This window comes from Nerophis ophidion, linkage group LG19, assembly GCF_033978795.1.
Source record: "Nerophis ophidion isolate RoL-2023_Sa linkage group LG19, RoL_Noph_v1.0, whole genome shotgun sequence".
Classification (NCBI taxonomy): Eukaryota; Metazoa; Chordata; class Actinopteri; order Syngnathiformes; family Syngnathidae; genus Nerophis; species Nerophis ophidion.
Genome location: NC_084629.1, coordinates 28,391,541 through 28,419,038, shown reverse-complemented (window position 1 = coordinate 28,419,038; position 27,498 = coordinate 28,391,541). Strand labels below are relative to the sequence as shown.

The following is a 27,498-nucleotide window of genomic DNA, read 5'->3' as shown; positions in this document are numbered from 1 at the left end:
ATTTACTAACGTTATTATCAAAGAACTCAAAAATGTTTTCCCATTTGACAACCATGTCCTATAGCCACCCCCAGTGTTGTGACCCCGGTTTACACGTCAAAAATACACCTTTTTGCTGGCTACTAATAAATACTCTAAAACAAAACAGGTTAGGAACTAACAGTGTTCGGATTGTAATCATCCAAATATGATGAGCAGTAAAGTAGAAAGTAGAACGTTGTGCCTCGGAGAGCGAACACGGGCGACGACAGGCTAGCTCACTAGATGATGCTAACTAGCGAGCTGGTTGGGCGACCCAATCATCTCTCGGTCCTGCAATTCTGTGCGCCGTTTAAGCAAGAGGAACAGCGAGAACCCACAACTGAGGTAACCGTTCAACAAATTTAGTTTGGATTATTTCATTATTGTTTATGTAAGAAAGCCTGAAAAGGTTTTGAACGCGGATTTCCACGTTTTCACAGACATTTCACATGCCTATAAGTTTGATGATATAGCTAATCCAGTATAATGGCCAGTGGGGATTGTTATTTAACAATCTTTTCAAGGCATGCCTTCAAGAGCCTTGCTTTACGATATGATATGCGAATAGAAACCAACAGAAGAAAAAAGTCCTGCAAAATTAAAAATCCCAAATTGTCCAGTAAGTTTTTTTCTATATGAATAATGTTTTAGGGGCAAGTTAAAGTTTGAGCCAAGGTTTTTTTTTTTAATGTGGTACAGTGAGCCTCCCCTCAAAATTCAGCTACGTACATTCCATCACAACATTTTGCATTTTAACACAACTGAAGTTAGCTTAGCAGGTTGTCTCGATTTTCCTCTAGCTCCTGCACCATTTTTTTTAGCAACTTTTATTTTTTTTTATTTACAGACGGACATAGTTTTGTATGTCGTTATTCTTTCTTTTGTTACTATCAGAGTACCTTCGGCAAAAAAGGTCCTCCCTAGAAGCACACAGCTTATGGACAGGGACCCACAGTTAAAATATACATCATTATATAATATACAAAATACAGTACAATACATCCATCCATCCATCAATTTTCTACCACTTGTCCTTTTTGAGGTTGCGGGGGGGGTCGCTTGAGCCTGTTTCAGCTGCAAATCTACCCACCAAATACCCATTTACAATTTCATTCATATATAAAAAAAGAATCTTTAAATCAACCAAATCAGTCTCAATATCCTATTATTCATTTGATTAAAAGGTTTGCTTCTTAAAGAACGGCAATAATCTCATCATACATATAGAGGTCAACACCAAAAGGTCTCAAAAATACTCAAAAAGGAAAGCATACTTGACACTTTAAAAAAAAAACGATTTTGCCCAGCCCTGTGAGTAATTATTTAAAGTGGATCTAATACTTTTATCTATTTTTTATATTTTAATGTGCCGCTGAAGAAAGCAGACTTGAGCTTTTCCATCGATTTATAAAATAAAACCTGAATGTATCTTTCCTGAGGAAAGTCAAATGGGGCAAAATTAAAAAGACAAAATAAAAACATTTAATATTTACTTAATTATGTCAATGGTTAATTACGATTGGAATTAAATACATACATGTGTCATAAATTACATTATGTAAAAGTATATTTAATTATAATTAATTATTTTTATATTTAATCATCAATTATTCATTTGATTATTGATTTTATAATTATGTTAGTTATTTAATGATTTATTTAAATATTTTATAAATCTGTGAGTGAGCGTTTTTTTATTTGTCAAATTTACCTACTTGATTTCATGATTAATTTTTTTCTCTATTTAATTATTTATTTCATGATTAAATCAAGTAATGCAAGAACCTGTGAATGAATTTATTTTATCTGCCAAACTCAGCCGTCGATGTCAGTCGGCGGGTCCAACACTGATCTAGTCCAATGATTGCTTTGATCTAAAGCCTGAAACTTTGAAGTCTTTCATAGGACCTAAGAATGATATACGCATATATTTTTGGAAGTTGCGGGTAGATGTTTTAGACAATGCGTAGTATGCTGAAGCAGGAAGTGCAGTTGAAGTAAAGGAATTGACTGGAATGGTAGTTATTTCCGCATTTTCAGACCAAGATTTCCACAAGTACTTAAAGGGTTCCACAGACAAGTGCATGTGCTGGATAGCCAATCAGGTGCTAAGATCCGCCCACTGACTTTGACAAATAAATTCATTCATAGGTTTTTGACATAATTGAAAAAAATCATGAAATAACTACAAAACCCAAAACCAGTGAAGTTGGCACCTTGTGTAAACTGTAAATAAAAACAGAATACAATGATTTGCAAATAATGTTCAACTTATATTCAATTGAATACACTGCAACGTTCGAACTCGTAAAAATTTTTATTTTTTGCAAATTTTAGCTCATTTGAAATTTAAAGCCTGCAAGATGTTTCAAAAAAGCTGGCACACGTGGCAAAAAAGACTGAGAAAAATGAGGAATGCTCATCAAAAACTTATTTGGAACATCCCACAGGTGGACAGGCTAATTGGGAACAGGTGGGTGCCATCAATGGGTATAAAAGCAGCCTTCATGAAATGCTCAGTCATTCACAAACAAGGATGGGGCGAGGGTTAACAATTTGTCTTCAAATGCATGAACAAATTGTCGAACAGTTTAAGAACAACATTTCTAAACCAGCTATTGCATGGAATTTAGGGATTTCACCATCTATGGTCCGTAATATCATCAAAAGGTTCAGAGAATCTGAAGAAAACCCTGCTCGTAAGCTGCAAGACCGAAAACCAACATTGAATGACCATGACCTTTTATCCCTCAGGCTGTACTGTATCAAAAACCAACATCAGCGTGTAAAGGATATCACCACATGGGCTCAGAAACCCTTCAGAAAACCACTGTAAGTTAAAACTCTACTACGTGAAGCAAAAGCCATTTATCAACAACACCCAGAAACGCCACCGGCTTTGCTGGACCCGAGCTTATCTAAGATAGACTGATGCAAAGTGGAAAAGTGTTCTGTGGTCTGACCAGTCCACATTTCAAATTGTTTTTAGAAACTGTGGACGTCATGTCCTCCGGGCCAAAGAGGAAAAGAACCATCAGGACTGTTATAGGCGCAAAGTTCAAAAGCCAGCATCTGTGATGGTATGGGGGTGTATTAATGCCCAATGCATGGGTAACTTACACATCTGTGAAGGCACCATTAATGCTGAAAGGTACATACTGGTTTTGGAACAAAATATGTTGCCATCCAAGCAACGTCTTTTTCATGGATGCCCCTGCTTATTTCAGAAAGGTGTTAAAACAGCTGGGCTTTGTAGTAAAAGAGTGCGGGTACTAGACTGGCCTGCCTGTAGTACAGACCTGTCTCCCATTGAAAATGTGTGGCGCAACATGAAGCTTAAAATACCACAACGAAGACACCGAACTGTTAAACAACTTAAGCTGTACATCGAGCAAGAATGGGAAATAATTCCACTTCAAAAATTGGTCTCCTCAGTTTACCAAACGTTTACTGAGTGTTGTTAAAAGGAAAGGTCACGTAACACAGTGGTGAAAATACCCCTGTGACAACTTTTTTGCAACGTGTTGCTGCCATAAAATTCTAAGTCAATAATTATTTGCAAAAAAAAAATAAGTTACTCAGTAGGAAAATTACATATCTTGTATTTGCAGTCTATTCAATTGAATATAAGTTGAAAAGGATTTGCAAATCATTGTATTCTTTTTTTACTTACGATTAAACAACGTGCCAACTTCACTGGTTTTGGATTTTGTAATCAAATCAAGAAAAAACAATAATTTATAGTGAATTCAATCGTTAAAAAAAGAGTGAAATATTTGAATAATTGGTTAAATTAATAAATAAATGTACTTTTACGTGAAACAAATTAATGACACATTTAATTACCAATTTATATATTAAATTAATGACATAGTGACACATTTAAGTATTTTTTTTTTAAATATGTTTTTTTTTTTTGTCCCACTTGACCCTGGATACTGCCACAGGAGCAGTATGTTTTGTTCTAAAAGAAGCTCTGGCCAAAGAATGATTAAAAACGGCACCTAACTACCAACAACTTGCTTGTCTATATGAAAGAAGATTTCTTACCAAGACGGTGATGCCTTGCTCTTTACAAAGCATGGCGGCGGCACACAGAGAGAGGCTGACCACAATCCAACGCATGGAGAAGCCGCCAGCTTTGTCCACACCTGAAAGTATAAACAAAAAGGGAAGAGGAAAAAGGAGGCGTGATTGGATAAATGTCCTGCACTTACCTGTGTTGAAGGCTTTGCAGTAGGTGAGGAAGGAAAGCTGGAAGAAGAGCGCACACAGCAGGTCCGCTCGACCGACGACGCCCGCCACCTTTTTTGGACAATACGGATGATTTAAAATCATTTTTAAGCAGATCCATTATATACTATATGTGCTACCCTTACAAGAGCACATATATACAGTGAGTCTAATTAAATACAGACATGTACTGTACATACAGTCACCTTAGTGCAGATCCAGGTAAATAGTTTTAATGACATTTAACATATTAAGAATATTTTTATTTACATTGTGAAATTTACAGGCATGTTTTAAATACCGTGATTAATTTTGAGCAACAAATTAAGGACAAAAGTGTCTTGAGGGGTAAAAAGTACATGTGCATACAGTGGTACCTCAACTTAAGAGTGGCTCAACTTAAGAGTGTTTTGAGATAAGAGTGCTGCTGTTAATTGTTATGCTTTAAATAACAAGCAAACATTTGAGTTACAAGCATGCCCGCCATTAGTTGGCGTAGCAAATGCCACAATGAACCCTGTAAAATCCAACCAAAACATCCGGTCTTACTAGCTTATAGCTCGAAATGGAAATAACTTTGTTTTTCCAATGAAGAAAAGGAAAAACACAAGTATTAAAGACAGTGCTGAGAAGCATGGGAAGGATATACATTGAATTCAAGATAAAAAAAATCAACAACATGGTGAAGCAATTCGAGTGTATCACTGCGAGCATGCACCATATTGAAGCAGGAAGAGTCTAAAATGGCAACCACTAATTTCAAAATAATATTTAAACGGCAGACATTTGTAAATATAGAAATATGGAGAAGCTGCTTATAATTTGATAGAGAATAACTTTTAAAATACTTTATAAAACTACTGTAGTTGTTAGTAGTACATACTATTTTATTGTTTTTCGTACAAAATTTCTTATATGAAAGTTGTTTTTTTGTAAAATGCATGTTACATTGCGGTGTTTTGCTGTGGTGTGAAGAGCATGCACCAATTAGCTGATTTCAATTCATTTCAATGGGCGATTTGATTTCAGTGTTTTGAGTTAAGAGCTTCGTCACAGAACCAATTAAGCTCGTAAATTGAGGCACTACTGCATCTGCATATGAGGTGCAATATCATTTATTCTTACTCATAGTTCATACTATTTTACACGTTTTGTTATTTTTACTTTCCAGCGTTCCTCACAGGAAGCCCACGACATCTGCGATTATCGTCCATGTTTGAGTCAGCGTCCTGGTGACCATGGTCTGATGATCTCCTGGTGCAGATGGCTCCTGTGATAGTGTTTCTTCACCTGGCTCCTCCGTATACAGACATGCTTTCATTTGTGTGTTTGTGTATGTTGATGTATATGTGATTAATAATGGCGGATGTGGATAATCAGGGCATTGTTTTTAAGTCTGTAAAGACCTTCGTGTTGCAAAGTTTTTATGTATGTTAAGTGCTTTATAAATAAAGTTTGATTGAATATAGAACATTCACTTCATAATTTACCTAATCTTATATTAAAAAATAAATAAATAAATAAATAAAAATATATATATATATATACACACACACACACACACATACACATAACATATATTTACAGTACATATATATATATATATATACTGTATATATATATATATATATATATATATATATATATATATATATATATTAGGGGTGTGACGGTACGTGTATTTGTATTGAACCGTTACGGTACCGGGGTTTCGGATCAGTAAGGGGTGTACCGAACGAGTTTCTAAGCTAAAGTCTTAACAAGCTGCTTTGCTTCTTCTGCCTTTGTCTCAGCACCCAGCATTGTCCGACCCACACAACCATCTGATTGGTTACATAATAGCGGTAACAGCCAATTAGCAGTGCGTATTCAGAGCGCATGTAGTAAATGATTCAGCGTCGAGCAGATTGGTGTTTAGCAGGTGAGCATATGATAATAAACACCTCCCAGTCAACTACTACTGACATAACTATGAGCCGGTTGACCTTCTAGAAACTTAAACTGCAGCTCAGCTCGCTCGCAGTTCGGGCTTGAGGTGAAGGCCAATTAGCTTTTAGCGTAACGTTAGCTGATTTTGCGATGTGTGTGTGTGTGTGTGTGTGTGTGTGAGACATTAAAAACGGCCATCTCACATAACTTATTACTGAGTGTGTGTACAGTGAAATCTACCGAGCAACAGTGGTTGGTCCTCACAACTACAGAAGTACATTTTTTTTTTTTTTACTTTGTGTGTTTTGCATTCTGAAGTGAAGTTGCAACTCTCTACTCCCATCAAGTGCTAGATATATATTTTTCATCATTTTAGCTGTAGTGGAAAGGGGGGCCCTCTCAACCTACGAACCAAACGTGGGGCCACACAAAGTAGGCAAGACGTGTGTGTGTGTGTGTGTGTGTGTTTTTTACAGACAGAAAAGCTTTGAATGGCAGGGTCCTTGCTATCACATGTTGATGAAAATATAACATTTACATAATAAAAGTCAACTACAGGCTTCCCAAATGCTGTGATAAACTAAGCATGATGAGTTGACTTGAAACTGTTTAATGATGCACTTTTTATATGTAGAAGAAAAGTTTTGTAATTTTATTTAATCTGAGCAACAATTTGAGGCAGTTTGATGTGGATTAACGTGGGCAGAATTATTATAGTGTTCCCAATGATAAAAGGATAAAGCCATTGTTTACAAATTTGGTAAATAAATAACCAAAACATTCATATTTTTTTCGTTTTCTAACTGTACCGAAAATTAACTGAACCGTGACCTCTAAACCGTGGTACGTATCGAACCGAAATTTTTGTGTACCGTTACACTCCTAATATATATATATATATATATATATATATATATATATATATATATATATTTATATATATATATATATATATATATATATATATAAATATAATATATTTTTTTTGATGCAGTACTGCCTGAGGGATATATTTTATAAATTTTTTTTTTTTTACTTGAATTTTGGGACATTTTCTTTGATTTAACTGAAAGCGGGTACTGATGAAGGTTATTGCAGGCAGTTATCTATATCATTTTAAAAATGTACATATTTGTCAAAGAAAAACAATCTTATCTATTACAAAATTACTTAATTTACAGCCTTTTTTCACGCCTTTTCCCTAATATCACAGTTAACAATGCAGAATCCATTCATACTGTATGCAGGACATAGAGTATGTTTTTCAAAATGTCAAAATATTGGTTAATATCCAAATAAAGGATGCAAACACAGGATTTGTTGTGTTTATTTACTATTGGTAACATGGCTGATCGTACTATTAATCATTGAACTGCACACTGTGATCTGCAGGGTTATTCTAGTTTTGATAATTGACTGCCTTGCACTTTTTATGTTGTGTGTTGAGGATTACTCAGAGGAGCAAAGACTCTCATTAATCCCTCCTGTTTGTGTGTGTGTACAGTATGGTTTGGCATCACAGGGGCTGCCTTGCTTTGATACGTACAGCAAGTCCAAACCTACGGCCACCCCGCTCTTGCCCTGCATGATTAAAGAGAAAAGGCAGAGAAAGCCGGCGCCTTCCAGCCATGCTTAGCGAAAAAACGCACACACGCACATGCTGGCGGGTCAATAAGCATCCTGACGCGGCTAATCGCGAGGCGACACGGCCACGCGCGCCTTGGTCCTGGCGCTCCCAGCTGAGATGGCCTTTTTTGTTCTTGGCATGGAACCACTGCACGTATAGTGTGGCGACGCTCAGAATGACACAGAGACCAAACGCAGCCGCCACCATGCGCCGTTCCAGGGGTGTCTCTGTTTCAGTTAACTGTTAGTTTACAACACTGCCACCAAAAATAAAAAAATCTAACCTGCTTCAAAGTCTCCATAGGTGACTTTTTTTGTGGTCAAGTTCAAAGCAGAGAACGTCAGCTTTCCTAATTGGTAACAATTGAGGTGGCAGGTCTATCTTTAAACTTGGAAAACAACATTGTGTCAATGTACCTTCTATGCAATGCAACTAGTTTTTATTCCAGGATAAGATTTTTGGTCGGAATCGCTCATTTTGCAAGCCTTTGCACAAGCACACGTACTTGGGCCCAATATAGACATGTTGCATAATCGATAGGGATGTGAATTTTACGACTCACGATTCAATTCAAATCCGATTTTTAGAGTGTCGGTTTGATTTAGAATCGATTAATGATTCAACAAAATCCACCATTCAAAAAGGGTTGTGTGATATATACCATACAAATTTGGCTGACGTTAGTTTTTAATACTAGCATTACAGCAGTGTTTTCCAAACTTTTTTGAGCAAAGGAACATGTTTGTCATAGAAAAAAATCCAGAGGCACACCACCATCAGAAATCATAAAAAAATGTAACTCAGTAGCCGACATTGACAATAAAAAGTGGTTGGGTATGACTTACAACCATAACCAAGCATGCATCACTATAGCTCTTGTCTCAAAGTACGCCCTGTCCCATCACGTCGTGACTTATTTAGAGTTTTTTGGTGTTTTCCTGTGTGTAGTGTTTTAGTTCTTGTCTTGCGCTCCTATTTTAGTGGCTTTTCCCGCATCTGCTTTGTTTTAGAAATCAAGAATATTGAAGTTGTTGCTATCCTTCGTTGTGTGGACATTGTTGATTGTCATGTCATGTACAGGTGTACTTTGTGGATGATGTCTCTGCTCAAAACGCTGTAAGTCTTTGCTGTCGTCCAGCATTCTGTTTTTGTATATTTTGTAACCAGTTCAGTTTTAATTTTGTTCTGCATAGCCATCCCTAAGCTTCAATACATTTTCTTAAGGGCACTCACCTTTTGTTTATTTTTGGTATTAGCACTACATAACTTTTTTACTTGCACACACCATCGTCATGTCACACGACGTGTTCCCGACATCTACAAAGCAATTAGCTACCGGCTGCCACCTACTGATATGGAAGAGTATTACACAGTTATTCTACCGAGCTCTAGATAGCAACGACACTCAACTACGGCACATTATTTGCAGATTATAATTACTGGTTTGCAAAATATATTTTTTACCAAAATAGGTGCAATTACATAATCTCCCAGGGCACACCAGACTGTATCTCATGGCACACTAGTGTGCCACGGCACAGTGGTTGAAAAACCCTGCATTACAGTATATCGAGATAATGCATGTTGATGACACATTTTAGCCGTGTCTGCAGATTCCACAGCGACAAGCGAATCAACGCATCTTCAAGGCAATGTAGCATTAAAAATCGATAATTGAAAATTTTGAATTGATTTTTAATGTCATCATAAATAAAGGTAGCTATTTGAATGAGAATAGTTTTCCAGCACACCTAATTATCAATATGATCACTCTTGCTGGCAGTTATTATTGGAAACAGCCATCTTACTGACAACTGCCGAAAAAATTACAAAAAAATCCTCTCACCAGGACGCATATGATCCTTGTGATCTGTCCTCTCACCAGTTATTAACAGAAACAGCCACCTTAATATGATAACTACCAAAATAATTCATAAAGGGACTATAAAAGATGTGCTTGGTCATACATATACGGCCACTCAAACTGGACGTATAACTGACGGGATCTGTCCTCCGGCCAGTTATAGAAGAAAACAGAAAAAAAAAAAAAAAAAAAAAACTAGCAACTTAAGAGTACGCTAAGCAACTCCAAATAACCAGAGGGATCCCAAATAATGCAGAAAGTCAAAGCCCGTGGTATACTTTCTATTGCACAAACCGATGCTCTATCATGTAATGGAGTCCTTTCGTATAATGTATGTGAGGATTCCGCCTGCCAATTATTAATGCCAACCGCCACCTTGCATGGTAAAAAGAAACAAATAAAGTTATGCTGCAGCAGAGTGTCACTATATACATGCACAAGTTGTGAAGTGAATGCAACTGTTGTTGTTTTCCTGGTAATGCCAGGATTGTTTATGCAGCTTCTGTATTTTGTTACGCAAGAGTACATTACAAAACTGAAATCTAAGTAAGATTAAATATCTCAAATAAGGGTGATATCTGCTTATTTTCTGTCAGATAAGATAATTATTCTCACTAAGCAGATTTTATGTTAGTGTTTTTACTTGTTTTCAAGGTTTTGGTCCTAAATTGTCTCAGTAAGCTATTACAGCATGTAGTTGAGATTATAGGACCTATAGAGAGTAAAACATGCTTGAAACTAGAATATCAACTGATGCAAAACTGTGTCATTAACACTCACAAGTATAAAACAAATTTATTAAAGTCATAATTTCTTACTTCAAGCATGAAAAAAAAAATGATGCAGAGCGCATATCATTATGTCAAGATAATGGCACAAGCATTTACTTAATTTAAGACTATTTTTCAACATATTGAGCAAAAAGGTCTTTTTTTTCGACCAAGAAAAGTGCACTTGTTATTAGTGAGAATTTACTTATTTTAAGAAATTTTTGGGTTAATTGAGGTTAGCTAATTTTACTTGTTTTGGAAAGTCTTGACAAGCCAAATTTTCTGGTTCTATTGGCAGATAATTGTGTTTAGTTCAGATAAAATACCCATAATTTTAGTATTTTCTTTTCTTGTTTTTGAATATTGACTTTTTGTACCTAATGTTGTGAGCGGTGTGATCTTACACTTTCCGTATGGACCGGGTGCGTGGCGAAGAGGAGCGCGGCCAGCAGGGACGTCTTGGGAGCACGGTTCAGGGCGCAACTGCTCTCGTCCTGAGCTATTCCACCTAACAGCAGGGCGAACACGTCCACCATGAGGACGGATATGACGGCATGGAGGAGGATGTTCAGCACGTGGAAGCCAACAGGGTGCAGACCGCCCCCTAATAAGTAGTTCAACCTGCAACAGCACAAGAAATCGGATGATTTTCATTTAATAATGATGTATTTTTGCCTATTGATTTTTACAATGCAGTAGTTGTATTTTGATGTGTTTAAATGGAACAGGCACTTTTTTGAAACGTTCACAATCATTATAAGAGATAACAACACATATTTTTTTTTTAGGATTTTAAAGATAAAAATCCCTTGGAAGATGTGGCAAATGGAAATCACTATATATCTGTAGCCTTAAAAGCAACGTCAAAACCCTCCAACAACATTTTAAATACACACTGTAAGTCATATACATTTATATAAATACACACATTGAAATATATAAATACAGTCGTGGTCAAAAGTTTACATACAATTGTAAAGAACATGATGTCATGGCTCTATTGTGTTTCCAATCATTTCTATAACTCTTATTTTTTTGTAATAGAGTGACTGGAGCACATACTTGTTGGTCACAAAAACGTTCCTGAAGTTTGGTTCTTTTATGAATTTATTATAGGTCTACTGAAAATGTGACCAGATCTGCTGGGTCAAAAGTATACATACAGCAATGTTAATATTTGGTTACCGGTAAATGTCCTTTGGCAAGTTTCACTGCAATAAGGTGCTTTTGGTAGCCATCCACAAGCTTCTGGTTGAATTGTTGACCACTCTTCTTGAAAAAAATTGGTGCAGTTCAGCTAAATGTGTTGGTTTTCTGACATGGACTTGTTTCTTCAGAATTGTCCACATGTTCCCAATGGGGTTTAAGTCAGGACTTTGGGAAGGCCATTTTAAAACCTTAATTCTTGCCTGATTTACATTTATTTTACAATTTTTGACATGTGTTTGGGGTCATTGTCCTGTTGGAACACCCAACTGCGCCCAAGACCCAACCTCCGAGCTGATGATCTTAGGTTGTCCTGAAGAACTTGGAGGTAATCCTCCTTTTTCATTTTCCCATTTACTCTCTGTAAAACACCAGTTCCATTGGCAGCAAAACAGGCCCAGAGCATAATACTACCACCACCATGCTTGACAGTAGGCATAGTGATCCTGGGATTAAAGGCCTTGCCTTATCTCCTCCAAACATATTGCTGGGTATTGTGATGAGCAGAAAACTTTAAACGAGCATTAAGGTGTCGCTTCTGGAGCAAGGGCTGCCTTCTTGCATTGTAGCCTCTTAGTCCATTGTGATACCAAAACACACTTGACTCTGGACACTGACACTTGTGTTCCAGCAGCTTCCAATTCATTGCAAACCTGCTTTTTGGTAGTTCTCGGTTGACTCTTGATCATCCTGACCAATTTCCTCTCAGCAGCAAGTGATAGCTTGCGTTCCCTTTCTGATCGTGGCAGTGACAAAACTGTGCCATGCACTTTATATTTACGAACAATTGTCTGCACAGTTGCTCTTGGGACCTTAAGCTGCTTTGAAATGGCCCAAGTCACTTTCCTGACTTGTTCAAGTCAATGATTTGTTTTTTCAGATCTGTGCCTAGTTCCTTTGACTTTCCCATTTTCACGTTTGTAACCAAGTCTAATGAAGGCATCACAAGAGCCCTGTTTAAATGGGCTCAGAGAAATCAACAGGTGTCGTCAATCATAATCACTTACATGAAGTAATGAGGCCATGCCATGAAGCTAATTTGACTGTAACTTTTCTACATCACCAGAATTGATCATGTATGTTGCTGTACGTATACTTTTGACTCAGCAGATGTTGTCACATTTTCAGTAGACCCATAATAAATTCATAAAAGAACCAACCTTCCTGAATGTTTTTTGTGACAAACAAGTGTGTGCTCCAATCACTCTATCACGAAAAAATAAGAGTTGTAGCAATTATTGGAAACTCAAGACAGCCATGACATTATATCCTTCACAAGTGTCCAGGGTGTGCACCGCCTTCCGCCCGATTGTAGCTGAGATAGGCAGTAGCGCCCCCCGCGACCCCAAAAGGGAATATGCGGTAGAAAATGGATGGATGGATGGATATATATAGATATATATATATATATATATATATATGCTATATTTACCGTGTTTTGGTCATTTTAATCATTGCTTGAACTAATTCCTCAGCACAATTATTTCCGTTTCCATTATGGCGCACTTCCGACATCTGGCAACAAATGTGTGTTCCTAATTCTGGAAACAAACATGAGTGTTTTTTTAATCACGGCATACTTGGTAATAGACAACAAAGACAACTGTTTTTGACAAATGAGGATTCACAACCTTATCTTTTTAAAGTTGAATATATGGATGATCAACTGCTCCTTCTAGAACCAAGCACGAAGGAAGAGTGAGACGTTGGAGCAAACGGAAGCCGAGAGAGTGAGGTCGGGATGACTTTGACGCTGTAAATGTGGAACTTGGAGCCAAGCTATGCAAACTTAAAGGGAGTGCTTACCCAAACTAATCTAGAAACTCCCCCAGCCAGCTGAACAAAACGGACAACAGCCCATTGAGTAAGTCACTTTAATAAGATCCACGCAGCACGTCATGCGTGTTATTACAACTGCAGCTGTTTACAAACAAAACATGACATGTGAGCTAATACTTTATAGACACTGTAATATGATTGTTCATGTTTTTCAGTCAGTACTGATTGGTCCCTAACGCAGTGTTGTGCATTACAGACGCAAACGAGTTTCGTGCTGACATAGAAGCTAGCTTATCTATTTCCGTAGTTAGCTTATGCGGCTACTAGAGATGTCCAATAATATTGGACTGCCAATATTATCGGCCGATAAAGGCTTTAAATGTGATATCAGGGACAGCGTGGCGAGGTGGAAGAGTGGCCGTGCGCAACCCGAGGGTCCCTTGTTCAATCCCCACCTAGTACCAACCTCGTCACGTCCGTTGTGTCCTGAGCAAGACACTTCACCCTTGCTCCTAATGGGTGCTGGTTAGCGCCTTGCATGGCAGCTCCCTCCATCAGTGTGTGAATGGGTAAATGTGGAAGAAGTGTCAAAGCGCTTTGAGTACCTTGAAGGTAGAAAAGCGCTATACAAGTACAACCCATTTATCATTTATCTCGGAAATTATTGGTACCAGTTTCAAAAGTAAGATTTATTAATTTTTAAAACACTGCTGTACGGAGTGGAACACAGACGTAGGGAGAAGTACAGAGCGCCAATAAACCTTAAAAGCACTGACTTTGCGTGCTGGCCCAGTCACATAATAGCTACAGCTTTTCACACACACAAGTGAATGCAAGTCATACTTGTTCAACAGCCATACAGGTCACACTGAGGGTGGCTGTATAAACAACTTTAACACTGTTACAAATATGCGCAACACTGTGAACACGCACCAAACAAGAATGAAAAACACATTTCGGGAGAACATCCGCACCGTAACACAACATAAACACAACAGAACAAATACCCAGAAACCCTTGCACCACTAACTCTTCCGGGACGCTACAATATACACCCCCCGCCACGCCCTACCCCCTACCTTAACCCCGCCCACCTTAACCTCCTCATGCTCTCTCAGGGAGAGCATGTCCCAAATTCCAAGATGCTGTTTTGAGGCATGTTAAAAATAATAATGCACTTTGTGACTTCAATAATAAATATGGCAGTGCCATGTTGGCATTTTTTTCCATAACATGAGTTGATTTATTTTGAAAAACCTTGTTACATTTTTTAATGCATCCAACGGGCTATCACAACAAAATTAGGCATAATAATGTATTAATTCCACGACTGTGTATATCGGTATCGGTTGATATCGGAATCGGTAATTAAGAGTTGGACAATATCGGATATCTGCAAAAAAGCCGTTATCAGATGAACATTTATTGCTAATACCAAAGTACGCTAGAAAAAGAGTACATCTGTGTTCGCTTTTACAGTAACATAGTCGCTACAGTTTTGGTTGTTATACAGGTTATGGTACATGAAGGAAGGATTGTTGGCATCAGCTCCCATTATCTGCATTGCCAGGCAACAAGAACGAGCCAAAAAAATAACATTTTGTCCTCTTGTCTCCCATACCGATTGTAAATAGGCAACATTCCAAAAAAAATGCAGTTCCCCTTCAAAGTGTCCATGTCATCCAATAAGGTTTAGTGAATACTGACCTAAATGTAAAGACAGTGAGAGGTCTGTAGGATTTATGACTGGAGTTGCTGCTCAGGTTGCTTCCCCAGAAATCATTACTCCAGATGTTGCTCCATGGCGTTGCTGCTCTCAAATCCTGCCACACAAAAACACGCATTTATGTCTGTAATTAGGGCTGGGCGATATGGCCTTTTTTTAATATCTCTCTCTATATTGTAGGCCATATCGCGATACACAATATATATCTCGATATTTTGCCTTGGCCTTGAATGAACACTTGAATCATATAATAACAGCAGTATGATGATTCTATGTGTCTACATTATTACATTCTTGTTCATAAAGCATTAATATATGCTCATTTTAAACTTTTATGCAGAGAAGGAAATCACAACTAAGTCAATTGACCAAAACTGTATTTAATAAACAGTTATTAAGCAATGGCACAAACGTTAATGTAATTTCCAAAACAGAAATTGCAAGATTGTCAGAGACATTTTCAGTGTCAAATAAAAATGAGCTGCATAATAGGAAATTAAATAGTGTTCGTCCTTCGCTATGTGGTTTGATTGATTGATTGATTGAAACTTTTATTAGTAGATTGCACAGTACAGTACATATTCCGTACAGTTGAACACTAAATGGTAACACCCGAATAATTTTTTCAACTTGTTTAAGTCGGGGTTCACGTTAATCAATTCGTGGTAAGTCCGTAGATTACTACGGACATTATTAAATTCTGTTGTTGACTATTTTTTTCCATACGGTGTTGATCTGGAAAATGTTTGCCTCTGCATTTTGATGTGTGGCACCGAACGGAGATGTTGACATGCGGAGTAAACACTCTTCATTTTCTAGCAGGTGACTTTTCAAATGATGCTACATATTAGCAGTAATGCTACTTTTTTTAGCAACGCTTTTGGCCCACACTTGACAAATTACAGTTGCCTGTTCGAGATATTCCCACTTGAAGCCAAACCACCACCAGATGATGGACCCCCTGCTGTTTTTCTTGGGAATTAATTATTCCTTCTATCATACCTTCTTTCTCTCGTATTACCACTCGCACGGCGCTGCTAGCATCACAGCTAATGTTACCAATGCTGCTACCTGTCTGCAACGCGAGGGTGTATACGTACTTGATGTACAAACACCGTTTCCATATGACTTGGGAAATTGTGTTAGAGATGTAAAAATAAACGGAATACAATGATTTGCAAGTCATTTTCAACCCATATTCAGTTTAATATGCTACAAAGACAACATGTTTGATGTTCAAACAGATAAACATCTTTTTTTTTTGCAAATAATCATTAACTTTAGAATTTGATGCCAGCAACACGTGACAAAGAAGTTGGGAAAGGTGGCAATAAATACTGATAAAGTTGAGGAATGCTCACCAAACAGTTATATGGAACATCCCACAAGTGTGCAGGCTAATTGGGAACAGGTTGGGGCCATGCTTGGGTATAAAAACAGCTTCCATGAAATGCTAAGTAATTCACAAACAAGAATGGGGTGAGGATCACCACTTTGTAAGCAAATTGTCGAACAGTTTTAGGACAACATTTGTCAACGAGCTGTTGCAAGGAATTTAGGGATTTTACCATTTACGGTCCGTAAAATCATCAAAAAGTTCAGAGAATCTGGAGAAATCACTGCACGTAAGCGATGATATTACGGACTTTTGATCCCTCAGGCGGTACTGTTTTAAAAACCGACATCAGTGTGTAAAGGATATGATGTAAACATAAGGACACACGGAAGTGATTACGTCGCTGCTATAAAGGGTTTGTCTGTGTTAGCGCTTATAATAACAATATCACTAATACCTGGTTAATATTTAAGTCCCGAAATGTAAATGGAGTATTTTTGGCCCCTGTTTAACGGTTATTTATCTGATTTTTTGTCCAGAATTATGGAGCTCCCATTGGCTCCACTGGAAGCAAACTTTTATTTACTTTTATTTAATATTTAAAATATATTTTTTTTAATCCATTCGTCATCATGTCTTTCATAATGATTGTGAATGATAGGCATAGTTTAAAAAAACTGCAGTTTCCCTGCATCATTAGTGGCTGTTAAATTGTATGCTTGATATATGGTTCTATATCTTATTAAACGTGTACAAAAATAACCTTTGTCTATGCTTGGAACCAATTATCCATGTTTCCTTTATTTCTCTCAGGGAAATGTGTTCCTCTATGCTTCGCTCTGTGAGTGTTTTTACCTTGTTGTTGACGATGGCTTCTGAATCGTCAAACACAAACTCCCCGTCGTAGCTGTTGATGAAGCACAGCAGTGCCACCATGCCCACGGTCACTTTAGCCTGGACCGGACCCAGCCTGGGGAGGGAGGCATCCTGGTCCCAGTGAAGCTCAGACAATGCCATGGTGCAACAGGACCTGTATGGCTTTTTAACATCGTCCAAGTTCCTAAGAAGATAGGAGGGACATGGAAGGGTTTAGCAGTCACACCACGGAGAGAGGGTGCTGTCTCTCAAAATTTGATTTGGAAATCTACTAAATTCTGGATCTAAGTTCACCTACATTGTCTTTTCGAAAGTAAAACAGCTAAAACTGAGGTGAGAGGACTTTGTATACATTCAACACAAGCTTTACTCTAAGATCATCTCTATCACATAAATAACTACAAAAAAACACTTCATTCATTAACGGTGTTACAAAAAAGATCAGTTAGAATAATACATAATGTTGGATATAGAGAACATATAAACCCTCTATTTATTGAATAAAAAATACTGAACATCCACGACATAGTAAATTTGCAAACAGTTAAAATTATACACAAAGCAAACTATAATCTGCTACCCAAAAATATATAACAATTATTCAACAAAAGAGAAGAAATAAAATCTTAGAGAAAAATGTAATTTAAAACATTTGTGCGCACGTACAACACTTAAGGCCTTCAATATATCAGTATGTGGAATTAAATGATAAAATGGATTAAGCAAAGAAATCCAACAATGTACTAATATGATCCACTTCAAGAAACTCTTCAAACTTAACATGTTTACAAAGAACCATGACAAACATTCTGAATTTATCTCATCCATTCATTCATTTTCTAAATAATCTTACTTATCTCACCATATGAAATATAACTTACTTCGCCAATTATTATTTATTTATGTATTTTTATTGTTATTACTAATGGAGTATATTGTGAATAAATTGTGAACAGGAAGTGAACAAAAGTTTTAGCAACTGCTATGTAAAGGAAAAGGGGTAGGATTAAATAAGCTCTGCTTCCTCCCATTCTTTTTCGAACATGTTGAATAGAGGAAGTAGAAATTGTGACGTATCATGTTGTACGCTTGCATGTTCCAAATAAACACAAACTCAACTCAACTCAACATACAGAATGCATGCAATCATACAAAATGAAAGGATGCCTGGTGGGTTACATTGTTCTTTCCTACGACCATCTAGAACAGTGGTTCTGAAATGGGGGTATGTGTACCCCTGAGGGTACTTGAAGGTATGCCAAAGGGTACGTGAGATTTTTTTTCAAATATTCTAAAAATATCAACAATTAGAAAATCCTTTATATTGAATAGTACTTCAACAAAATATGAATGTAAGTTCATAAACTGTGAAAAGAAATGCAACAATGCAATATTCAGTGTTAACAGCTAGATTTTTGTGGACATGTTCCATAAAAATTGATGTTAAAGATTACTTTTTTTGTGAAGAAATGTTTAAAATTACTGTGAGTTCATGAATCCAGATGGATGTCTATTACAATCCCCAAAGAGGGCACTTTAAGTTGATGATTACTTCTATGTGTAGAAAGCGTTATTTATAATTGAATCACTTGTTTATTTTTCAACAAGTTTTTAGTTATTCTTATATCTTTTTTTCCAAATACTTCAAGAAAGACCACTACAAATGAGCAATAATTTGCACTGTTATACAATTTAATAAATCAGAAACTGATGACACAGTGCTGTATTTTACTTCTTTGTCTCTTTTTTTCAACCAAAAATGCTTTACTCTGATTAGGGGTACTTGAATTAAAAATATATTCACAGGGGGTACATCACTGAAAAAAGGTTGAGGACCACTGATCTAGAAAACCTGTCCTGCGTGTACTATACACGAGAAACCACATTTGAAGAATTTTAAGTTATTTTCCTGACTTGTTACATAATGTTATGACTTTTTGTACCCATTTTTTATGATTAAAATGACAACTTTTAAACATAAAATATTTGTTTTTATTTTTTGTAATATTACACAAGCCACAATTTTAGTGGGATCCCGTTTCGTTTAGTCTTTATTTGAAGGGACAATGCACAGAAACATTAGGTCAAAAACAGATACAGTGGGGCAAAAAAGTATTTAGTCAGCCACCAATTGTGCAAGTTCTCCCACTAAAAATAATGACAGAGGTCTGTAATTTTCATCATAGGTACACTTCAACTGTGAGAGACAGAATGTGAAAAAAAAAATCCAGGAATTCACATTGTAGGGATTTTAAAGAATTTATTTGTAAATTATGGTGGAAAATAAGTATTTGGTCAACCATTCAAATCTCTCACTGATGGAAGGAGGTTTTGACTCAAAACCTCACGATACATGGCCCCATTCATTCTTTCCTTAACACGGATCAATCGTCCTGTCCCCTTAGCAGAAAAACAGCCCCAAAGCATGATGTTTCCACCCCCATGCTTCACAGTAGGTATGGTGTTCATGTATGATACAGCAGAGGATTGGGAGAATGTCATGTGGTCAGATGAAACCAAAATATAACTTTTTGGTATAAACTCAACTGTCTCTCACAGTTGAAGTGTACCTATGATGAAAATTACAGACCCATGTCATCCTTTTAAGTGGAATAACTTGCACAATCGGTGGCTGACTAAATACTTTTTTGCCCCACTGTATGTTCTGCACCAGATTATAGCTAAGTGGCTCATTTCTATCTGCAGTCCCTGGCTACCTAAATTAAAGGCCTACTGAAATGAAATGTTCTTATTTAAATAGGGATAGCAGGTCCATTCTATGTGTCATACTTGATCATTTCGCGATATTGCCATATTTTTGCTGAAAGGATTTAGTAGAAAACATCCACGATAAAGTTCGCAGCTGGAGAAAAGCCCTGCCTCTACCGGAAGTCGCAGACGATGACGTAACATGTTGAGGGCTCCTCACATATTCACATTGTTTTTAATGGGAGCCTCCAACAAAAACAGCTATTCCGACCGAGAAAATGACAATTTCCCCATTAATTTGAGCGAAGATGAAAGATTCGTGGTTGAGGATATTGATAGCGACGGACTAGAAAAAAAAAAAAAATGTTAAAAAAAAAAAACGCGATTGAAATCGCGTTGCATTGAGACGGATTCTGATGTTTTTAGAGACATTTACTAGGATAATTCTGGGAAATCCCTTATCTTTATGTTGTGTTACTAGTGTTTTAGTGAGTTTAACAGTACCTGATAGTCGGAAGTGTACGTCCACGGACGGGTGTTGACGTGCAGTGTCTCGGGGAAGTCGACGGCAGCTGTATGGGAGGCGCAAGCTCAGCTGATAACCGGTAAGAGGCGACTTTTTAACCACAATTTTCCCACCGAAACCTGCTGGTTGACATGTAGTCGGGATCCATGTCCGCTCTGATCCATAGGAAAGTTTCAGCCCCGTGAATTTTAAACAAGGAATCACCGTGTGTTTGTGTGGCTAAAGGCTAAAGCTTCCCAACTCCGTCTTTCTACTTTGACTTCTCCAATATTACTTGAACAAATTGCAAAAGATTCAGCAACACAGATGTCCAAAATACTGTGTAATTATGCCGTTAAAGCAGACGACTTTTAGCTGTGTGTGTGCGTAGCGCTCATATTTCCTTAAAACCCGTGACGTCTTGCGTACACGTCATCATTACGCGACGTTTTCAAAGAAAGGCCCTGGAAATTTAAAATTGTAATTTAGTAAACTAAAAAGGCCGTATTGGCATGTGTTGCAATGTTAATATTTCATCATTGATATATAAACTATCAGACTGCGTGGTGGGTAGTAGTGGGTTTCAGAAGGCCTTTAAAGCAATACAAAAAAAATGCAATAAAGTTGTATGCATTCATGTTCGAAATAAGTGAAGTGAATTATATTTATATAGCGCTTTTCTCTAGTGACTCAAAGCGCTTCACATAGTGAAACCCAATATCTAAATTACATTTAAACCAGTGTGGGTTGCACTGGGAGCAGGTGGGTAAAGTGTCTTGTCCAAGGACGCAACGGCAGTGACTAGGATGACGAAAGCAGGAATCGAACCTGGAACCCTCAAGTTACTGGCTAAAAATGCAATCAAGCATGTTTGCATTGGCCGGGTTCTAACCTGTCTTGGCGTTGCTTGTGCCAGGTTACATCCTTTTCGGGTTATCTCCTTTGCCAGTAAGCTGGGAGTGAAATATAAGCACAATTTGTAAAGCAGGCTTTGTAGAGAAGGTGAAATAATTCGTATTTCCTTGAGAATTGGTGTACTTACGAGCTAGCACGGCGCTATTAGCATGTCCAGCCACAATAGCGGGGCTGCCGTTGAAGCCGTAAACACAGCCAGTGCACATGAAACCGCAATGTCGGCGTTGCGTGGAATGTTATTATGATGTTTGCATTCTGAAGAAATGGACACTTTTAATGGCAAAAGGCTAATTCCTGGCCGAGGTCGGATGTAAACAAATGGCCACGCTATTGCTTGAAATACTTCCTGCGTACGTCAGGGTCACGTGTTGATTTTCAGCCAATAGGTTGGTCGTAACGCTTATTTTTTGTTATCATTGAAATGACGCTCACTATTATATTTAAATAAAAATAAAAAAATAAAAATTGCTGCTACAATGCGTAAAATAAAAAAATGAAAAAATAAAAGTGAAGTTCATCAAAGGCATTCTAAAACAAAAGTTTCCATATTTTTTATTTTGTGAGTTATTTGTAATAGCCAATGGTGTGCCGTCGGAGCCAGCAAGGCTTTCTAACATAACCAGAAATCATGATCATAATTAAAGACAAAAGTAATTTTTGATTTACTTTCCCTAAATATTTAAAAATATTCATATTCTCTTCATGTCATATTATGCTCCTTCCAGTGCTGTTCTTTTTAGGTTATAGAGTTTTTATCCAATCAGAATTGAGTGAGCTTATGTTGCCATGCTGTACCAAATCTCCCCGGGGCCTTCAGAATCAATAATGCAGTTGTCTGTGCACTGTAAGTGAACAGGCACATACAGTTGATAGATAATTCGATTGCCAATCAGATCATGAGTTGTTGTCAGCAAGGCCTTCGAGGCGGCCTAAAGCAGATAAATATTTTGATGTTATGAGCTAGGTAACATAAGAACTACATTACCCAGCATGCCGCAGCAGTGAAGCACATGTGCAGTAACCTCGTTTAGGTTGTTTAATGTAGACATGCAGTGGGATGTTATTGATGAGCACGCTGTGGTCTGTGGAGTAAACTTTAAGAAGTCAGCCAACACGCCTCGTCTGCATCTTTTATGATTAGATAAGACAGTACCAGGAATTGATTAACGTGGACCCCGACTTAAAGAAGTTGAAAAACGTATTCGGGGGTTACCATTTAGTGGTCAATTGTACAGAATATGTATTGCACTGTGCAATCTACTAATAAAAGTTTCAATCAATCAGTCAATCAATCAAACACATATATTTGGGAGGCCATTTTCAAGAAGGATATTTAAAGACTATCTACATCTTGTGAGACAAGACACCACAGAAGCTAGCTCAGCTTTCCAGGCGATGAAATGTTAATTCATTAATTTAATTTCTTTATTTTTTTTCACATTTAATATCCATCCATCCATCCATTTTCTACCGCTTATTCCCTTTTGGGGTCGCTGGCGCCTATCTCAGTTACAGTTGGGCGGAAGGTGGGGTATAAGCTGGACAAGTCGCCACTTCATCGCAGGGCCAACACAGATAGACAACATTCACACTCACATTCACACACTAGGGCCAATTTAGTGTTGCCAATCAACCTATCCCCAGGTGCATGTCTTTGGAGGTGGGAGGATGCCGGAGTACCCGGAGGGAACCCACGCAGTCACGGGGAGAACATGCAAACTCTACACAGAAAGATCCCGAGCCCGGGATTGAACCCAGGACTGCAGGATCTTCTTATTGGGAGGCCGACGCACTAACCCCTCTCCCACCGTGAAGCCCACGTTTAATATCCATCCATCCATTTACTACCGCTTATTCCCTTTCGGGTTCGCGGGGGGCGCTGGCGCCTATCTCAGCTACAATCGGGCGGAAGGCGGCGTACACCCTGGACAAGTCGCCATCTCATCTTTGGGCTAACACAAATAGACAGACAACATTCACACTCACATTCACACACTAGGGCCAATTTTAGTGTTGCCAATGAACCTATCCACAGGTGCATGTCTTTGGAAGTGGGAGGAAACCGGAGTAGCCGGAGGGAACCCACGCAGTCACAGGGAGAACATGCAAACTCCACACAGAAAGATCCCGAGCCCGGGCTTGAACCCAGGACAGCAGGATCTTCGTATTGTGAGGCAGACGCACTAACCCCTCTGCCACCGTGAAACCCACATGTACTATGTTTTTTGCAATTTTAATTTTGACATGAACACATAAGATATGTTTTTAATTGCTAATGCGGGTTTATTGATATTTAAATGCGGCAGAAAATAACCCGTTTTGTATAATGCCTAGTAGTGCGTGAATGTGTTCCTGTATAGTTTTCTCCAGCAATGGCCATGTCTCCAAGTTGGGGAGGAGAGCTTGCCCTAAGTGGAGGAAATAAAGGACTTCGGAGTGTTGTTCACAAGTGAGGGAAGAGTGGATCGTGAGATCGACGGGCGAATCGGTGCGGGGTCTTCAGTAATGCGGACGCTGTATCGATCCGTTGTGGTGAAGAAGGAGCTGAGCCGGAAGGCAAAGCTCTCAATTTACCGGTCGATCTATGTTCCCATCCTCACCCATGGTCATGGGCTTTGGGTTATGACTGAAAGGGTAAGATCACGGGTACAAGCGGCCAAAATTAGTTTCCTCCTCCGGGTGGCGGGGCTCTCCCTTAGAGATAGGGTGAGAAGCTCTGTCATCCGGGAGGAACTCAAAGTAAAGCCGCTGCTCCTCCACATCGAGAGGAGCCAGATGAGGCGGTTCGGACATCTGGTCAGGATGCCACCTGAATGCCTCCCTAGGGAGGTTTGGGGAACGTCCGACTGGCAGAAGGCCAAGAGGAAGACCCAGGACAAATTAGGAAGACTATGTCTCCCGGCTGGCCTGGGAACGCCTCGGGATCCCCCGGGATGAGCTGGACCAAGTGGCTGTGGAGAGGAAAGTCTGGGCTTCCCTGCTTAGGCTGCTGCCCCCGCAACCCGTCCTCGGCTAAGCGGAAGAAAATGGATGGATGGATGGGTCATGTGGTGACATCAATGATGGTATTTTGAGATGTAATCATTGAAGTCGGACATCACTGAAGGCCTAGGTGGGAAACGCACGGCCCGCCACTGGTAGCGGCTAAAGGCTTAAAACAATACAAGTTGAGTGTACTTGTTTACTTTTAGTGATAACTTTCTTTTCTCTGATCACACTGGGGTATCCTCCACAGATTACAAAAACAACATTAATAAAGTGGTTTGTTTTCGTAAAGAAACAAATTCTACATTTGCAAAACAAAGTTGGTGGGACATTACACAACTGTGGTCCCAAAGCATAGACAAATATACTTTAGGTGCCCGTAGAGAACACGTCTAGTGTATTATGCACATTTATAAACAGAATATAAATTTGTCACCATCCCCCTCGGGTGGCGATCCACTGAGTTTTGCGTCAAGATCTATTTCTAACATCTTACGTTATTCCCTATGTGATATTTTTAAAGCATCCTGCTATAATAACTGCTAATGAACACTTTTTGCTATAGTTGAATCGTTAGTAAAAAGTCTTGCCTGCCCCAAAATGTAAGTCTTGTTTATTCGCAGCATCGTCCATTATTGCTAACCATCTCATAAAACAAAGGTGTTAGCTTGGATGATTTGTTATAGGAGTAGTTTTATCGGGATTGCTTTTCATGTTATCTTTATGTACAGTCGTTGAATTCCCCGAGAGCAGGGATCGGCAACCGGTGGCTCCGGAGCCGCATGCGGCCTTTTGACCACTCTGATGTGGCTCAGCCGCATACTTGCTGACCGCCTGGAGAAGTCCGGTAGATTTCCAATTTTAATTTCTCTATCAGAAATCTCCCTGGTAAACATTTTCCGATTTTCATCCAGACCTCAACTTTAACGGCGTGCCGTGATGACAATGCCTCTAAGACCCTTTCTACATGTCATCGCGCCAGGATTTTCACCATGCTATCTGCGTGCCGGCCGTCCGGTCACATTTTGGGATGCGCCCTCTATATGAACGCACACGCAACTGCAAGGCATACTTGTTCAAAACCAATACAGGTTACACTGAAGGTGGCCGTTTAAACAACTTTAAGACTCTTACTAATATGCGCACCACTGTGAACCCACACCAAACAAGAATGACAAACACATTTCAGGAGAACATCCGCACTATAACACAACATAAACACGCCAGAACAAATACCCACAATCCCATGTATCCTGACTCTTCCGGGCTCCATTATACACCCAGCTACCACCAACCCAACCCCCCCAACCCCGCCCACCTCAACCGACGCACAAAAGGGTGCGGGGGGGGTGGGGGGTGGGGTGGGGGGGGGGGTTGGGTTGGTGGTAGCTGGGTGTATAATGGAGCCCGGAAGAGTCAGGATACATGGGATTGTGGGTATTTGTTCTGGCGTGTTTATGTTGTGTTATAGTGCGGATGTTCTCCTGAAATTTGTTTGTCATTCTTGTTTGGTGTGGGTTCACAGTGTGGCGCATATTAGTAAGAGTGCTAAAGTTGTTTAAATGGCCACCTTTAGTGGTACCTGTATTTCTGTTGACTAAGGATGCCTTGCAGTCTCTTACGTGTGTCAGCAATAGCCTAGTCAAACAATTCTTTGGGCTGGCAAGCTATTTGTATGAGCTGTAGAGGGCGGTAGTGAAATCATTGTTCGCCCTTATTATTGTTCATTGGGTGAACACCAGCGTACATTCGAGAGAATAATTACTCTGAAATTCGGGAGTCTTCTGGGAAATCTGGGACATTTGTCAGGTGTGACGCTGTCAAGCGGCATTCATATAAAATTTGCGTGTCTGAGACCCCTGGTTTAAACATAGCACAAAGCAAAAAAAAACTCTGTATGCAGTATTATTTCATTATAAATTTCAAAAGAGTTATGTGGCTCCCATTGTCTTCTTTACTTTGTGAAACGGGTCAAAATGGCTCTTTGAGTGGTAAAGGTTGTCGACCCCTGCCCCAGAGCTTAACTTCTTTTACACTTGGGAGACTTACAGACAAGTTTCATTCTTAGCCAAAAGGGCCAAGAAGAAGATGCCCGTCGCAATTTCTTCAAGTGTGCTCGTTAATGAACCGTAGAAGTTTATGGCAGTTTACCAGTTGCGGCGTACGCGAGCGAGAGGAAAATCCCCTGGCAGCAGAGGAGGAAGATGGAGGCTCGCTGGCAATAATGAGGGCAAACCCAGCAGGCAGGAGCAAGGAAAGCAGCGCTGAAGATAGCTGCCGTGTGAATGGCACAGGAGATGACATATTATTATGAGAATGACAATTTCAAAAAAGTGCACAGTAAGCATTTTGCAGTCAAACGAAGTGTTTTAAAACATAAAATAAATAACGTAAAGTCATATTTTTGATAAGCTCATTAAAGTGATCATATGACATCTACCTATTATTTTTCTTCAGGAGTTTTCAACTCTACAAGGGACTTTTATTTAAAAAAAAAAATCAGACATAGATCACATTTATCATGCAGTCTGACTGACTGTAAAATTACAGGACTGTAATGCAATTGTCTGTCTGTCCACTCACAGACACGCATACTATAATATCATCATGTCTGTCCATTCACATTCACACATAATGCAATCATCTGTCTACTCATGTCTTCTGTCTAAGCCAGGGGTCGGCAACCCAAAATGTTGAAAGAGCCATATTGGACCAAAAATATAACAAAACAAATCTTTCCTTAGCCACAAAAAATAAGAAGCCTTGTATAAGTGTTATAATGAAGGCAACACATGATGTAAGTGTCCATATTAGCTATAATAGCCTACTCTCAAATGCTGACATAAATATTTTTTGACAGAAATGTTGAAATATTTATTCTACACATTTTTACAACAATAGAAAAGATTAGTAAATCAGAGGCCACTCAGAAGGTGAGATAACTCCTGCAAATCACTGGCTATTTATGGCCAAAATATAGATGTGTGTGTCCAAGTTAAAGGAATCAGCAGAATGTC

The 27,498-nt window shown here is 38.7% G+C and overlaps 1 protein-coding gene across 2 annotated transcripts in view; it reads right to left on the bottom strand.

Moving 5' to 3' along the window:
• Positions 1–21,872, bottom strand: part of tmtc4 (transmembrane O-mannosyltransferase targeting cadherins 4) — a 54,350-nt gene extending 32,478 nt beyond the window's left edge. The window contains exons 1-7 of one of the 2 annotated variants that reach the window (XM_061879753.1): positions 21,624–21,872; positions 21,474–21,534; positions 17,347–17,551; positions 15,137–15,252; positions 10,849–11,065; positions 4,239–4,326; positions 4,072–4,172 (exon numbers count right to left, since the gene is read on the bottom strand). In XM_061879753.1, coding sequence (XP_061735737.1) covers positions 4,072–4,172; positions 4,239–4,326; positions 10,849–11,065; positions 15,137–15,252; positions 17,347–17,508 — 684 coding nt within the window. In that variant the 5' untranslated portion in view covers positions 17,509–17,551; positions 21,474–21,534; positions 21,624–21,872. The remainder of the gene's footprint in view (positions 1–4,071; positions 4,173–4,238; positions 4,327–10,848; positions 11,066–15,136; positions 15,253–17,346; positions 17,552–21,473; positions 21,535–21,623) is intronic. The other variant, XM_061879752.1, reaches the window with a different exon arrangement.
• Between the last annotated feature and the right edge of the window lie 5,626 nt (positions 21,873–27,498).